At 38.1% G+C, this 15,308-nt stretch overlaps 3 protein-coding genes across 4 annotated transcripts in view; 2 read left to right on the top strand and 1 right to left on the bottom strand.

Annotated features, from left to right (window-relative positions):
* The first annotated feature begins 324 nt into the window (after nt 1-324).
* On the top strand, nt 325-3,986 carry LOC146480264 (opsin-3-like). Of its 2 annotated transcripts, none has more exons than XM_085109404.1 (2): nt 325-627; nt 2,234-3,986. In XM_085109404.1, the coding sequence occupies exon 2, from the start codon at nt 2,358-2,360 to the stop codon at nt 3,261-3,263; it is 906 nt and encodes a 301-aa protein (XP_084965530.1). In that variant the 5' UTR covers nt 325-627; nt 2,234-2,357; the 3' UTR covers nt 3,264-3,986. The 2 variants fall into 2 exon arrangements, with proteins under 2 accessions (XP_084965530.1, XP_084965531.1); XM_085109405.1 differs by lacking the exon at nt 325-627 and adding an exon at nt 694-1,015.
* A 3,826-nt stretch (nt 3,987-7,812) lies between these two features.
* On the top strand, nt 7,813-12,412 carry LOC146480263 (NADH dehydrogenase [ubiquinone] iron-sulfur protein 3, mitochondrial-like). The gene is made up of 6 exons (XM_085109439.1): nt 7,813-7,919; nt 8,087-8,173; nt 9,355-9,584; nt 10,202-10,327; nt 11,357-11,476; nt 12,063-12,412. The coding sequence occupies exons 1-6, from the start codon at nt 7,850-7,852 to the stop codon at nt 12,234-12,236; spliced, it is 807 nt and encodes a 268-aa protein (XP_084965565.1). The 5' UTR covers nt 7,813-7,849; the 3' UTR covers nt 12,237-12,412.
* Nucleotides 12,413-13,852: 1,440 nt separating this feature from the next.
* The window catches only part of LOC146480262 (ras-related protein RabC-like), a 5,788-nt gene continuing 4,332 nt past the window's right edge, over nt 13,853-15,308 (bottom strand). The window contains exon 2 of the mRNA XM_085109441.1: nt 13,853-15,308. This exon is cut by the window's right edge and continues 1,049 nt beyond it. The gene's annotated coding sequence lies outside the window, so the exon portion shown is untranslated.

Genomic DNA, 15,308 nt, shown 5'->3' with positions numbered 1-15,308 from the left:
TCAGAGTTCAAGAAATATAAACTACATCGATATCCAAAGACATTTAGCCGGCTAAACGTCCTAAGTTTCGTCGCCTGGAGCAATGTAAAATAAAGTGAAACACCCGAAGAACTACCTTTTATTTTCGCTAACGTGTTCTTAAATTAAATACACCGTTCCATAATTTCGTTGTGTATTCTTCACTGGGTTTTGATAGAACCCAAGCTTTTACCGGAATCTTTGTGCGATTCTCACTTTTTGTACCCAAATGATCGATCAGCTAACATTAAATTTCTTTTCTCACTGTCGGGATTACTGAAGAAACTGTTTTTACAGATGATAATGAAAGTGGTACGATAAAAACATAAATAATGCAAAACAATAAATTGAAAACATGAATAACGAGTTTTGCAAAAAACACTGCAAAAGAAAAGTTTTGAATTTTAAATTTGAACGCAGCAGCAAGCACGCTTCTGATAAGTTTGGTGCTAACTTTGTTAATTCATCGGCAATCATAAACCATCTCCACAAGTGTTTCAGAATTTCTTTTGGTGTCATTTGAAACTGGGTGTATGTAAATTTGGGTTACCATGTTCGTCGGCAACTAAAGGCTTTAGTCTGTGAAAACAAAAACGGGGATTTGAAAAGGTCAGTATATTCTTGGACTGTTACTGTTTTGAGGTTTTCTTGGTATCTGTTTGTCTTTGTGTATCAGTATATATAAAACATAGCCTACAGGGACAGGTGTCCGGGCAATTGATATTGATCGTAGTTTATGGAAAATAGTTCCAAAATCAGGAAGACCGAATGCATTCAACTGGGCTCAAAAAACTGCAATTAATGAGATGATTTTAACGGATTGAACAAGGCATCGATCCAGTTGGATCATCGCAGTGCCAGACGACTTAAGTGAGACGAATTATTATAGAGTTTGTTCGGCTTCAGAGCGCTGGCAGATTATAGCCCTAAGAGGTAGAAATATACGGGCTTGGAAGCGAAAAGCTGAAGAGGGCCTGTTTTGCTCGTTTATTTGGAGGTAAGGTGCATGGTCAAATGTTTAGCCGCGAGTTGTACTTTTTATATGGCTGAAGAGCATGGCGGCATATGCATTCCATACCGGAGAGAGACGCAATTGATTTCAGTCGCCAGAAATTAAAGTAAAACAAAATATTTAATCCCGCTGTACTGTTAAAATAAAAACGCTTTTAATAAATCATGATATTTTAAGGTGTTCGAGATCGTTTCTTACCTAAGAAATACATTTGCAAGTTCTATTTGTTGCACTTAAATCGAATCAACGATAAAACCGAACAACGTTTCGGAGTCGTCATGACGCCATTATCACTTGTCTATGAATAACTAAACCTTTACTTAAACCGAATCAAAGGCAAAAATTAAGTCGAATCAAGCCAAAGAGAACTTCATGTACATCCCCTTTTAATCTTCTTCTTTTTGTCGAGAATCAAATTCTGCCATCTATCACAGTGCACTATTTTCCGTTCGGCAGATATCTGTTTTCAATTTCAGAAATTTTACCGAAAGTTATTTCTTTTAATGATTCATTTGGATCAAAATGACTTTCATTACGAGAAGAAAACTTCAAACAGGACAAGGAAACTCACGGCTTCTGCCGGAATAGCGCTGATACTTCATCGATTGGCTGCCTCAAGTTTTAGAAAATGAGCTTTAACGCACTTTCCGGCATGCAGTAATGACAAAAACAAACAAAGAATAGACCGCTATTCCGGCATATGCAGATAATGTGCGAAATGGATTGTGCTTTCATATGCTTATTTTTTCAATAATATACTCAACAAAAGAATAATACCAGAAGAAAAAGTGTTCCCAATTTTTTTCTAAAATAGTTGAGGTGCTTTTTAAAAGGTTCTGCAAAGTTAAAAAACGCGCTTGTCTAGTGGTAAGCTTTCATGTCGATAAACAACCCACTATCGATGCAACCAAACCAAAAGAAAAAACAGTTATTTTGTGCGACGAGAACTCCCGCGTGCATTTGCGAAGAAAAATAGATACAAATAGGGCAGGATAAACAAGGCAGTTAATTGCAGGATGTTCTCACAGGATCAGTCGACGCAGTGACTGATTTACATACAAGAAGCTACTAAAAACACCTGCTGGGTCCATCGATAACAAATGCGAGTTAAAAACAAAAAGCCGATTGTCAAAAGACAGCTTAAATCCTGTTGGCTCGGCTAAAATGTGCTACAAATCACGTTTCTCGTCCATTTCCTTACAGAACAGCGCACTGCGAAGATCACTTGGGTCCGTAGAGTTTCGATCGACGCTCGCTGTGTTCACCTCAAGGTGAGCGACGGAGGTTTCCAAAGCGTGCTGTTTCAGATCGCACCGAAAATCCAATCATGCAACAGCATTACGAACAGTGGACCGCTACCACCTTGTTCGTCTGTCCTTTGTACATCCTCACCATCGTTCTTGGCTCACTCGGCAATGGAATGGTGATTTACTCGTATGTGACAGACAAAACCACTCACCGACCCTTCAATTTCCTCATCACAAACTTAGCGATCGCCGATCTGATCATGTGCCTGTTGTTCACGCCATTACTTTTCATCTACCGAGTTTATGCGAAGGCCGAGCTGATCAGTTACACGCCGATATGCGAGATAAGCCTGTTCTTGTCCACGTTCAGCATTTCTATGATGTATTTCGTATTCCCTTTGCTGGCGTACCATCGAAAAGACATCATGCTGCGACCCCAGAATCCAAGGCTCAATCTGGCGCAAGCGCGCCTGGTGGTGTACATATTTTGGTTCCTGAGCGCGTTCGCCTCTGTCATGATGATCCTGATGGCCCGACACGAGTTCATGAGCGGCGACTCTACCCCGAAGCTGTATCGCTGCTTGTTGATCAACCAGAAGCTTGATCAGTTTGCACAGGCTTTTCTTGTCTACTCGGCTTCACTGTACGGCCTTTCCATCATGGTTACAGCAGTGATGTACGTCTCCATATTCCGCACCCTGGCCACCAATATGGAAGGAGTCAACGGCACTGCTGACGATCGGCATATCACAAAGCTATGCTTTTGGGTGGCGATCGTGTACACGGCGTTCTGGACGCCGTTTCTTCTCGTTCAGCTTGGCGGCGTGTTCGGTGATTACACGGAGCTGCATTTTAACCTGCATGGGTGCTCCTCAGGGATTGGTGTTATCGGCTCGGCGGTGAACCCAGTATTATACGCCATCATGCATCCCTACTACAGGGCGAGGCTCCGAGACCTCTACAGACGGCTGACATGCCGCGGATAAAAGTAACTCGCATGGGCGTTGGCCTGGCCTCGCTCGTCGACCAAAGATTTTAATTAGGTACTTTCGAATTACGGAAAGTTGGATCGTTACACTGTAGATCTTTATCATGGAAATATGAAATTTTTTAAGGAGGTCAAGTAACGAAAAGTCTTTTGAGAATCGTTTGAGAGTCTTATCTTTTGAAATAATTAACTTATGTAGCTGGAGGTTCTTAAAGTTAGTAAATTTTACAACCATTTTCATAGGCCTTAAAAATGTCTGTAAGATTCTCAGATTTAACAGAACCGTATTTTTTCGTCATTTTGAAAGATAATTATGTAAAGTAAAAATGAAGTTAATTGGGTAGAAGGTGAAAGTTGTTTTTTTAAGTATATGGTATAGTGGAGCCCGGATTACTACCGCCACTTACGACTCGACACCACCTACGACTCTTCTTTTGGTACTGACAAAAGCGAAGCAGGTTTTTCCTCTGATCTGAAACAACGCTTATCTATTCAGCACGATAATAACCCATATCAAAACGAATGAGATCTGGGTATATACTAGATTAATTATTAGGGCCTCGTTTGACCGTGCGTACAGGAGGAGCCCATGACCTGGTGTACACTAATGGTAAAAGGCTCCTCTGTACTTTAAAAAACGTTAAATTTATTTTAGGCCTGTAAGGAGCGTTGTAAAACTTTCAAAATAAAATAATCCATTAAAATATCTGCATTAATGATAAATTTTATATTGCATACCTCGAGCAAGCGGACGTTCGGTGTATAGTTAACTACTTTTCTACCATAACCCCCGCCTGCGTCGATATTTGCCCTCCTATTATTTCCATTGAAAAGAAACAAAGCCAACGGAAAAAGCCATCTCAAAAGTTTCACCTTTTCATCTTTATTATTTTCCATGGAAGAAAAACAAACTCGTTTTTTAGATTTCCAGTCATGTTTACAGCAAAAAGCTGGTCGCAAATGCTGTTCCGGAAAGTACGAAAATGTCAACGAAACATGCTGTCAACGTCTTTGAAGGTGAAGAAAGTTACAAGAAGAATTTCAGATTTAGTCCTACGCAAACTGAGTCAGTTTGTCAAATTTTGGTCCTTGTTTACGTCAATCGCGCGCATCTGCCATCAGATCAGCATTGGCTTTTTTACGAGCGGTTTTCGCGCGATGTAAAAATTAATAGGAGGGTTATAAAATAAATAAACCCCTTTCTGGATTGCTGGTATGTCGGCTGATAATGTCCTTGGCTGATAGATTGTCCTCAAAATTTCATATTTGCCCTCGAAGCTTCGCTTCTCGGCCAAATATTCACTTTTTGGACAATCTCTCAGCCGCAGACATTATCAGCCGACAAACCAGCCGCCTGAAGGGGTCTAATTACTAAATATCGTGCGTTGAATATGAGATGATATGACTGAAGCGCGTAGAGTCGAGTTGGTTATGATCATCTCGAATCATCCCTGTCCAATGAGCGCGAGTGGAATATATTTTTTTCATTAAAAGCAAACAAGAAATCTTAAAGATCTTGCTGACTTACAAGACCAATAGACGATTCAATCGCCGCTTTTTCTCGGTCATTTCACTGAAGCATTGTATAATGCAATCCCAGGCAGTTGATTGGTTTAGTGGCCATGGTTTATGACCCATTATACCATGCCCGAGAAATAGAGACCATTATCTTCTGGTTGTTCTTGCATAGCGAAATCAGCAAGATCTACCAATATTTCTTGATTATTTTTAATAAAACAATTATTCCACTCGTGCTTGTTGGCTATGAGATTATTAGAGCCAACTCGGTGCTACGCGCCTCGGTTGGCTATCTATAATCTCATATCCAACGCGCGCTCGTGGAATAACTATTGAATATCCCATGGCCGCTAAGCCAATCAAAACTCTGGAATGCATTATCCAATGATCAAGTCTTAACCGACTTCAATTATAGTGATACCAAAAACGAAGCCCATTTTCAGGCTCATTCGCTTATCTTCCTTCAGATGGTAACGAGCCCATCTGCAGTTTTGATAAAGTATTCTCAAACTCATTAATAATTCATCAAGAGAAAACAAAGAAAATCACTACTGTGACCGTGGTTTGGATATGTGTTCCTAATTACCATAAAATTTTGCCGACTTAAGCCTTGAATTTCTCCAAGAATTATTGATCATTTGAGAAGCCATATCAAACACTCGAAAGTGTGTTTCATCAGATATCCAAACACCTCGAAGTCGTTTAAAAAACTCGGCTGCGCCTTGTTTTTTCAACCTACTTCTCAGTGTTTGGATATCTGATGAAACAAGCTTTCTCGTGTTTGATATATTACATACAACACGCACATGCACAGATCAATACGCCTTGCCAAATTTACTGAATCCAAAAGATTGAACAACGGGCGATTAATTCTGTGGTCGGGTACTGCCAGTCTCCCCATCTCTCCCCTCGCCGGATAATTTTCCATTAAATTTTGTCCACCGTGTCTGATGATTTTATATAGATTACGCCACGTGATAGCGTCATGCTCGGAGAAACACTTTTCAAGCAATTCCGATTCTATGAGGGCGTATCAGCTGTTAGTTGGCAGGCTCGGAAAAAATTTAGTGCAGGTGAAAATACCCGGATGCATGTGAATTTTTGGGTGGATACAACTCGTCCGCGAAAAAACAAACAAACAAACAATCTTGCAAAAATTAAAAATAAATCATCACATTTCTAATTTACTAAGAACTAGAGATCTTTTTATTGTTTTGATCGGCCGTGAACCTATCGGGTCCCTGTTCCCTGTGCTATCGCTTGTTATTGTTTATCACTACATTTTCTCCGAGTCTGATTGTTTTCGATCATTCACGGGCCGGGTTTGATAGTGTTTGCTATCTGGCGATCGGGTTGGATTGAAAGAATATGGCCGCAAAACGCCCCAAACCTCATATTTAATTTTCTTATTCCTTAACAACAAACAACTGAACTTCTTTCATTACTAGCTCGGTATGATTCGTCTTAGTTCTATTTCAGCCTTTTGCCAAAAGGCAAAATCGAGGAGCTGTCATTTCGAACTGACCAGTTAAAGTTACAGTGTTTTTCAATGCAGAAGATAATTTAGTAGGGGTGGGATCCTTCTTTCCAGTCTATCCGGCTCTGGATTCATACATCGTTCTGATTGTCTCTCTTTTGCAAATGCAAATGCAATAAGCCTTCGAAGCTTTTAAAACATATTTCGCTTCAGTTTTGCCCGCTGCCAACTATCAGTATCAGTACTATTTAATCAAATAGAAGAAAGATCCTCGCAGTTACTACGCAACTTTTAAAGCAGTTGCGAAAATAAACTCGGCCTGAAAAAAATTCAAGCCCGTTCTAGCCTGAATTTTTTTTCAGGCTTTCTCTCCGCAACTGCTTAAGTTACTTAGTAACTGCGAGGATCTTTCTTCCATTTGATCTTTCATTCGCAGTTCAAAATATATGTTTCATACATTTAAATTTTTACTATTTAATCTGACTATCCATGTTCAGCTTTCCATAGTACTCCATACTTCTGCTAAGTAGAAGACAAGATAGGTATTGGATGGCAGTGGTTGATCCAGACCTTCAGGTAAGTGGGAACGCTCGAAATGCTCCTCTTCGTGAAATGAAATACGTCGGAGCCCCGTCCCTATACAAGCCTCGGTTTTAGTCCAAGAAATGATGGAGGGTGGGGTTGGAGTATTTGGGATAGTTGTATAATAAAGCAAATCTTTTAGGGGATTTTGTTTTCGATAATGGTTCTTAGAAAATACAGATCGAAATTAAAACATTTTTAGAGACAGCATCGGTATGGAACGTATTCCCATTTGTATTACTAGTTCAGGTCCATCATTCTTCATCCTGCACGCTTTCCATCAGTAAAAAGAGAGATTTCAAATAAGGCAAGTGTAGTCCCCATAATATACCGTGACTTTATAAACATATATCAGTTTGACCCGTACGCCTGGCCCCGGATAACTCTAGCCACGGAATAGATCGCTATCCAGCGGATAAACTGTACTCCAACCAATACATTTTATACGGTGGATAGTGACTAACAACGAAATTATCCGCTGGATAAAGTTATCCCTGAAGTTATCCCCCCGGGGGGGGGGTACTCCCCTATATAAGGTATATAGGTATGCGCCGCCCCAAAGGGTATGGTTTTTGAGCCGTTTTGGTCTGGAAACGGGTATAGATTTTGACAATTATGGTCTGATTTCGGGTCGGGTTTTTGGGACGGGGAACATTTACGAAAGCTTACGAACGTATTTTTCTTCTCAGTACGTAACTGGAACGACTAACTGATAGCGAGAAAAAGAAATAGATAAACTATGTCATTCCAGCTTACTTTTACTCCTTGCGTCAACTTTTGTTCGGCACTGATGCATAATTATCAGGTCTGGCATGTTTAGGTCTGAAATAGGGTCGGGATTTGAAGACCCGGGCGGCACACTCCCACCAAGAATTCCGAGGAGTACCCCCCCCCCCCCCCCCGGGAGTTATCCGCTCTTTCTTACCGAATGTTTTACCGCCTGCAGACAACCAGCGGTATTCCACTCAGAGCAGACGCACAAGTAGTGAGACGTTCACAATTCCAAAATGGCGTCCGCGAAGGTTCGCTCTCTCCTGAGATTAGGAGCAATTGCAGGTCCAAGGGTTCTTCTGAAAAGTATGTTTTGAGATTTAGAATAATTTCCGTATGTCACTTTTGATTAGGATGAGAAGTGGCGATGTCCAAGCAGCATCATAATTAAACGCTAGACCAGTTAAACCAAGCCTGAGTTTAATGACTTGCTTAAAATTAAACAAACTTGCCATCTTGCTCTTTTGTTTCAGATCAGTACAAACGTAGCCATCGTTTCTGTGCCACTTCCTTTTTCTCTCAAAAACCGAGAAAATTTTCAACTGATGTGGCAGTCAAAGGTAAGCCATTTCGGTTTTAAACTGATGTGTTGTAGAACATAGTATTTACAAGAAGAATAAAGTGAGTGGACTGTATTCCATTCATTCTTTTATTATGGGCAGAATAAATGGAATAATATAGCTATTCTGTTCATTCCAAAAGCAGAACAGGCCCTAAATTTAAAAGAACATGAATACCATCTATTCTATTCCATGTATTCCTGTTCTGGAGTAATCCCAAAAGAATATGTCCTAAGTTATTTTAATTCAATTTTAAGGGTCATGTGTTTTCCAGATAAGCATCTTGCAAATTGTTAAAGAGATTGATTGAAGGCTACAAAAATTATGTAATTATACCACAACTTGTCTGTCTACTCCCAGTCAGTTCATAGGGTGGATGCTGGATTGAAAGGTCAGTGCTAATGTCAGCCTTATGGTTTGTTCAGTCTGCTAGATTGAAAACAGAGTTGACCTTTTACATATACCTTTGAATGTTTTCCCCTTGTGAGTGAAAGTTGAATTCTTTACACAGCAACAGTGATCAACATCTAACTTCTCCTTATAAAATCTCAACTTGATCAAACATAAGGTCAGGAGAATATACGAAATGATCACCAAAAGCAAAAAAAAAAAAGTAAAATGTTGAGAATGATGTATTATTCTACAAAGCCGACACAGTCATACTCGGAAAAAGGAAATCCGTGTGCTCCTCTTAGGAGTAGAACCCAAGACCTTCCGATTACTAGTTCAGATGCTCTACCACTGAGCTACAGGAGACTTGTGGGAGCTAAGGCCTAAACTAGGTTCATGGGACAAACACACCAGGTTTTACTATTATTAATTACTATATTGTAAACTCCAGTTCTAATGAGGTATTTGTAATTTAACACATTGTAATTCATTTTTAATGCAAGAATGTGGCGATTAAACATCTTTACTTATTATTAAACATCCTGCATACTGCTGGGATTGGAATATCAATGTGTGGCATATAATATACACATATAATATGCATAATGGAATAAATGTGATGGTATATTTTAAGCCTGGTGAATGATTGAGAATGATGTATAATTGAATGTTGTAGATGGAGAAAGAAATTCTCTCAACTAATGCCGTAAAAAGTACATGGAGAACAGAAAGGAGGACATATACACTGATATTGGTGCTTAAAAGTTGAATTGTTTCTTTTTTTACTTTAGAGGATGCAGCTGTAGCTCAGCTATCTGAGTTTGGACAGTATGTCGCCAGCATTCTGCCAAAGTATATCCAGCAGGTACAGATGACACAAACAAAAGAACTGGAACTGTTGATTGCTCCAGAAGGGGTCATTCCTGTGCTTACTTTCTTGAAAGACCACACCAATGCACAATACAAGTCTTTGGCAGACCAGACAGCTGTAGATAAGCCAGGAAAGCCTTACAGATTTGAGGTACACCATGTTCCTCTATGCTGTTGCACTTGATTTTTTCACAGCAGTTTAATTACATGTGCGTCAAATGGTTTAAAAGTGTTTTTGGTTAAACAGTTTTCAAACCAGTTTGATTTTTTATTTTTCTTTGTCTTAGTTATAGTTAATAATCATTGACAATGAAAAAGTAGAAATTAAAGTGGTTTGAAAATTCTTAAATCAAAGCAAATTTAGGCCAGAGTACATACAGGTGTTTCTCTTGTATGAACACAGTAAATGACCTTAGCTTTATAACTCTCCCTTTTTTTACTAGAATATAAATTCTCCTAGTATTGATTGTTCAACTTCAGTCTCAATGTTAGCTGTCAGAAAATTTTCAGTGATACACCATGGCAAGAGGATGAAGAATACCATACTCAAATCTTATAAATTTATTGGTAATTTTCTCTATTAATATTCTCAATGCCTGCCTGCTTCAAAACACTAATTGCAATACATTAAAATAATAAAACTTATTTAATTTTTAAGACACTATTTAAGCCAGTGACTTTTCAGAGGGTTGCACATTTTGCATGTTCTCTTCATAATATTATCACATGAAGATGAATGTTAAGTATCTGTGTTTTTGTCTTTCTTAGATTGTGTATAATTTGCTGTCACTGAGATACAATGCAAGGATCCGAGTAAAAACTTACACCGATGAACTCACGCCCATCGACTCAGCTGACCCTATCTTCAAGGTGGCAAACTGGTATGAACGAGAGGTAGGCTTCTTCGTCACTCTTAGAGTGCTTGGTGCATAAGTCAGAGTGCATTGTTAATCTTAGGCCCAGTTCAAATGTCAATCCTCTCTTGCGCCAAACCTATTCAGATAATTGATTCAAATAGTTCACTTTGCTATTTGAATCAGATCTTTAATTTTTGGTAATCAGTCAATCATAGGTTACATAATGTCTAGTGTTAACAAAGCATCTATGAACAGAGAAAATAATAAACAGGAGAAAAATGAGCTTGCCAACATGATTTTCAGATGCCTCTGGCTTGACCCCTAGATTGGGCTTATTGAATGCATCTTTCCAGAAGAGTTAGAATGAATTGAGGCAAGGAGGATGAGATTTTTTCAAACTTTTCCTTTGGAACTACTTGACCACAAGTTCACTGGGAGCACAAACCATTGTGTACTGTAGGCTACATGTATGTAGTCACATAGATAGATTCCCAGCCAATCAGGGCTGTTACTAATATGTCAGTTTCTTTTAAAAAAAAATCCATTAATTCAACCACGCCACTGATAGAACTACATTTGCAGTTTTTATCAATTTAGAGTCTTGAAATCCACCTGCAATGAGATGAGCTGGGGGGGGGGGGGGGGGAATCTATATTGCATCTGGTTCTGTGGGTCACAGTTCATGAAGGCATTTGCAAGAATGATTATGCTTCTTCTGTTCAGAAGATAACTTTCATCCAGATGTCATCCATCATGTGCCCTTCTTTTTATATTTGAATCATGAATTGCAAAAATCAGATGCCCTTTCAACCAAGTTCCTGCATGAATGTCTCTACAGAATAAGAATGGTCATTTTACCACCAGTTGGTTTCTCTTGTGAAAATAGTTCCACTGCATTTTGACCCAGATTACATTTTTCACTTCTTTTATTTTAAAAAAGGATAGCATGACCGTAGCAGACAAAATGATCAACCCCAACCAGGACATTGGAAACATAATCTAACACTGAAAAAGTGCTTTATTGTAATAATTACAAAATAATGTTTTTATTCTCTTGCCCTTGCAGATCTGGGATATGTTTGGTGTATTTTTTGCCGATCATCCAGACTTGAGACGAATCCTGACAGATTATGGCTTTGAGGGTCACCCGTTTAGAAAGGATTTCCCATTAACTGGTTATGTTGAGGTAACTGTAGTGGCTGTGGATGAAATCTGCTTTATCTTTAGAGTGTTGTGTCTTCAGTGCAGTTTAAGCTGTATGGCCATGGTGAACACCGTCATTCAGATGAAGGCTACCAAGCTGTATTAATTTTTTTTACAAAAATGATTTTTGTGAGGGTTTCTACATCTTGAGCTCGGAAGCAAAAACTGGTTACTGAACAGCAGCACCCCAACCTTGGACACGGTCATGACAGATAACCTACACTTCAAATTTTTAATCGATTCTCCAAAATAATTATTATTAGTTTGTAGTAAATTATGATATATAATTGGTTAGTTGATGATCAATAAATGCATTGCATTGCATTGCACCATTTAATGTTTGAATAATATTATAAAACTTCAGAAATTTCCATATGATATTAATTCTGGATTTTTGGAGGGAATTTTAAATGTTAATTTCTTTTCCATTTTGAATTTTTAAATCTCTCCCACTGATTTAATCAAATGTGTAAACTGCTGGTCGTGTTGTCTGATTTAGATCAACTGAAATGTGTAGGGGGATTTAAAAACTCTTTGTAAACCCACTCATAGAGTGAATTATGTTTTAGGTGCGGTATGATGATGAGCTGAAGCGCGTTGTTTGTGAACCAGTTGAAATGGCTCAAGAATTTCGCAGGTTTGATATTCAGACACCCTGGGAGAATTTCCCGGAGCACAGACCTGAGATACAAGAAGCCCAACAACAACAACTTCCCACTGGGGAAAAGCCAGAGAAGGGTTGAACGATACGTGATCAATAATCCTAATATTATTTTTTGTAACTAAATACAGTAATCTTGTTTTTGCATGTATGTGTATCATTGGCAAATTGTGTTGAGTAAGTGCCTTGGAATGGTGCGTGTATTTGGGATGGAAATAGTCCTTTTTATTGTAAATAAAGGAAACCGACATTAAAGTATGATTGTGTACATTCCATCGTATAAAAATATAAAAATTGTATTGTCAGTTATTTAATTGGCCTGTCATTTGCAAGTTGTTATGAATACCATATAATGATCAATGCAGTTGCTGGGTGGATTGATTGCAGTCTCTCCAAAGGCCATTTCTGAGTTGCCTCAAACCTCATTATGAAAGCGAGGCTAAGTGCAAACTAAATCTTTTCATATGAAAATTAGTTTTGCTTGCATATGAATGAAAACTAATTTTTATATGGAAAGCTATGCACTTAGCCTCGTTTTTACAATAAGGTTTAATGCAACTCGGAAATAACCTATTGTTACGGGTATTTCGCCCAACAGTAAATAAAATTTTGTACTTCTTCTGCCTTTTACATCACATACAGTGTGTGGTTGTCATTGATTTGGTGTGAAATCCAGATCTACAAACATTGGCAATATTCTTCTCCTTGTTTACATATTTTTGTCGTTGGATTAAAATGAAGGCAAATTTACATGTGAACAAAGTAATCAACACAGACAATATCTACATCTTAAGTTTGGTCAATTAGACCATTTTTTCTTACAGAGAACACACCATTTGAAAAGAGCACAAAAGAGCCATGTGCAATTCAAGCTGGCCAGATGAAAAGCAGTTTTAGCATCCAATCAGGCTACACAATAATATTCATCTGCATTGTGTATGGGACTGAATAATAAGTAACAAATCGACGGCAGTTTTCTATGGTCTATACTCTTATAGACCATAAAATGACGTCAAAAAATGTTCAAAACTGAAGTGGAACCACGACCCGCAGACGAGTGGCTTCACTGCCAAGTGTTGGACATTTTATGGCGTCATTTTATGGTCTATAAGAGTATAGACCATAGAAAACTGCCATTGATTTGTTTTTTACAATAACATAGAAAAAGTACGAGTTGGCTATTTTTTTCGTTAAGAAAGCGCGCGAGTTACATCTGACGTCATTTTTATTGTCTGTACTCTTATAGACAAAAGCTACGAGCCAATCAGCGCATGGGAATTTGGACAGTTATTGTAAAATATTAATTAATGCAGGTCTCAAATACTTGTTTCTTTTCCTGGCAGAATGAAGCAGAAATTTGTGGGAAAAAATACAGGGCAATATTTTTCTATTAAATCAAGGGCCACATGCAAAAATTTAGCTCATTTGGATGACACTTAAAAAAAGGCCAAAATGGTCACTTATGCCCTTTTCCACAGGGCCCTTCAATATTGATTAAAGCAGGTCTCAAATGCTTGTGTCTTTTCCTGGCAGCACCTTAGGTACAGATATATAATTATATATTTTTTTATAATAATTACATCCACAGGGACATAGTAGTGGGGTTAAACAGGAGGTTGACAATGCCCTGTTAAATAAAGGAATCAGAGAATCCAGTTCTTCCTTGTCCGTTTTTTATAATAAAATTCTGCTGCAATATAGTGAAAAATTAAATATTTTATTGGTTCCATTACTTACTAAACTAAAAGGTAATCTAGGACCAAAAATGATTCCTTGGTTAAATTCATACCAAACAAGCTTTTCCCTAAGCTTAAATTATTGACAATAATTGCTTAAAAGCAATCCCAGATCCCTGATTTTGCACTCCTCTAGTAATTTTCAACTGTTGTCCAGAGACCCTTTGGATATCAGCCTCGTTGCTGAATGGGCCACCCTGGCAAAATAAAGTTTACCTTACCTAACTGTTAAATACTGTTGGGTGTGTTAACGTGTGTGCTTGCATACTGGAATGAGGTTGTGCCCTAGTATGTGATGAACAATCATATTATACATTTACAGCTGATTTCACTGTAAATTATGTGCAGATATGATCTGTTCAAACTGGATTTGCTCATCATGATTAATTTTGACCTTAAATATGTCAGACAATGGTAAAGGAAATCTACCCTAAAATGATTCCACAGAGTAGATACTAGCTTCCTGAAATATAAGCATTAAAGATTTTACAGCCGGCAGTAATGTATCAATACCAGAGTTTTTCATACACCATCATTGCCTGTGATCCACATTGTGATTCACTTGTTGCAATCATTTGCCCATGGTCAACTGAAGGAAATTCACCAGTCACTGTATTTCCCCTGAGACTGAATTCAAAGCCCTCCCCAGACTTGTCAGTTTGATGAATTTTACCGGGTATAAAGGTGCTTGCACATGATTAAATTTGTGGACAATATGCCTACCAAGTAATCAATATTTATGAGTTTTTGAATTGCTGTTGATCAACCTAAAATTGTATACATTTTAGTCATCCAGTATTTTTATATATTATTGCTTCCAAATTTCAAACAACTACATTCAATCCACTGATAACTACCGGTAATCTTAGACTAATATTCTCAAAATAAGGAATGCTGTGTTTGTAAGGAACATTACGTGACTGACAATGTTTTCCATTTGGGGGCTGCAGTTGTGGTTACAAGTGCACATGTTTCAACCTTTACAAACTTCACTGCACACTTAAACGATGTCCTTAAGGCAAGCCAACATTTGTGAGCCGTTCCAATAGACAATTGCCTTCACCAGAAACTATGAGGAGCCTTAAGGTACTTAAGTTTCCACTGACTAGTCAATAATTTGGGATTGTTTGCATGGAAAGAAACAAGGAAATGTAAGTACATTACTTGTTCGGTTAAAATCCCAAATAATTTTTTTAATGACACTAAGTTTTTGGTTGTATACAAAATAATAAAATTTAACAACAGATTCCATTTTGCTGTCATCAGTCATAGATCACAGATTATGTCAAAATGTGGCAAAAATAACAAGCATCACATTGGCTGTTACTGACAGAGTTTCTTTACCTTATTTTAATTTGCCACCTAGGAGCTATCACTGACAAGCAAAATGGAATCTACTTGTCTTACACAATTAACAG

Source organism: Pavona decussata, unplaced genomic scaffold (genome assembly GCF_977016875.1).
Source record: "Pavona decussata unplaced genomic scaffold, jaPavDecu1.1 SCAFFOLD_53, whole genome shotgun sequence".
Taxonomy (NCBI): domain Eukaryota; kingdom Metazoa; phylum Cnidaria; class Anthozoa; order Scleractinia; family Agariciidae; genus Pavona; species Pavona decussata.
The sequence above is the reverse complement of the archived record's forward strand: the minus strand, read 5'-3'. Positions and strand labels throughout refer to the sequence as shown.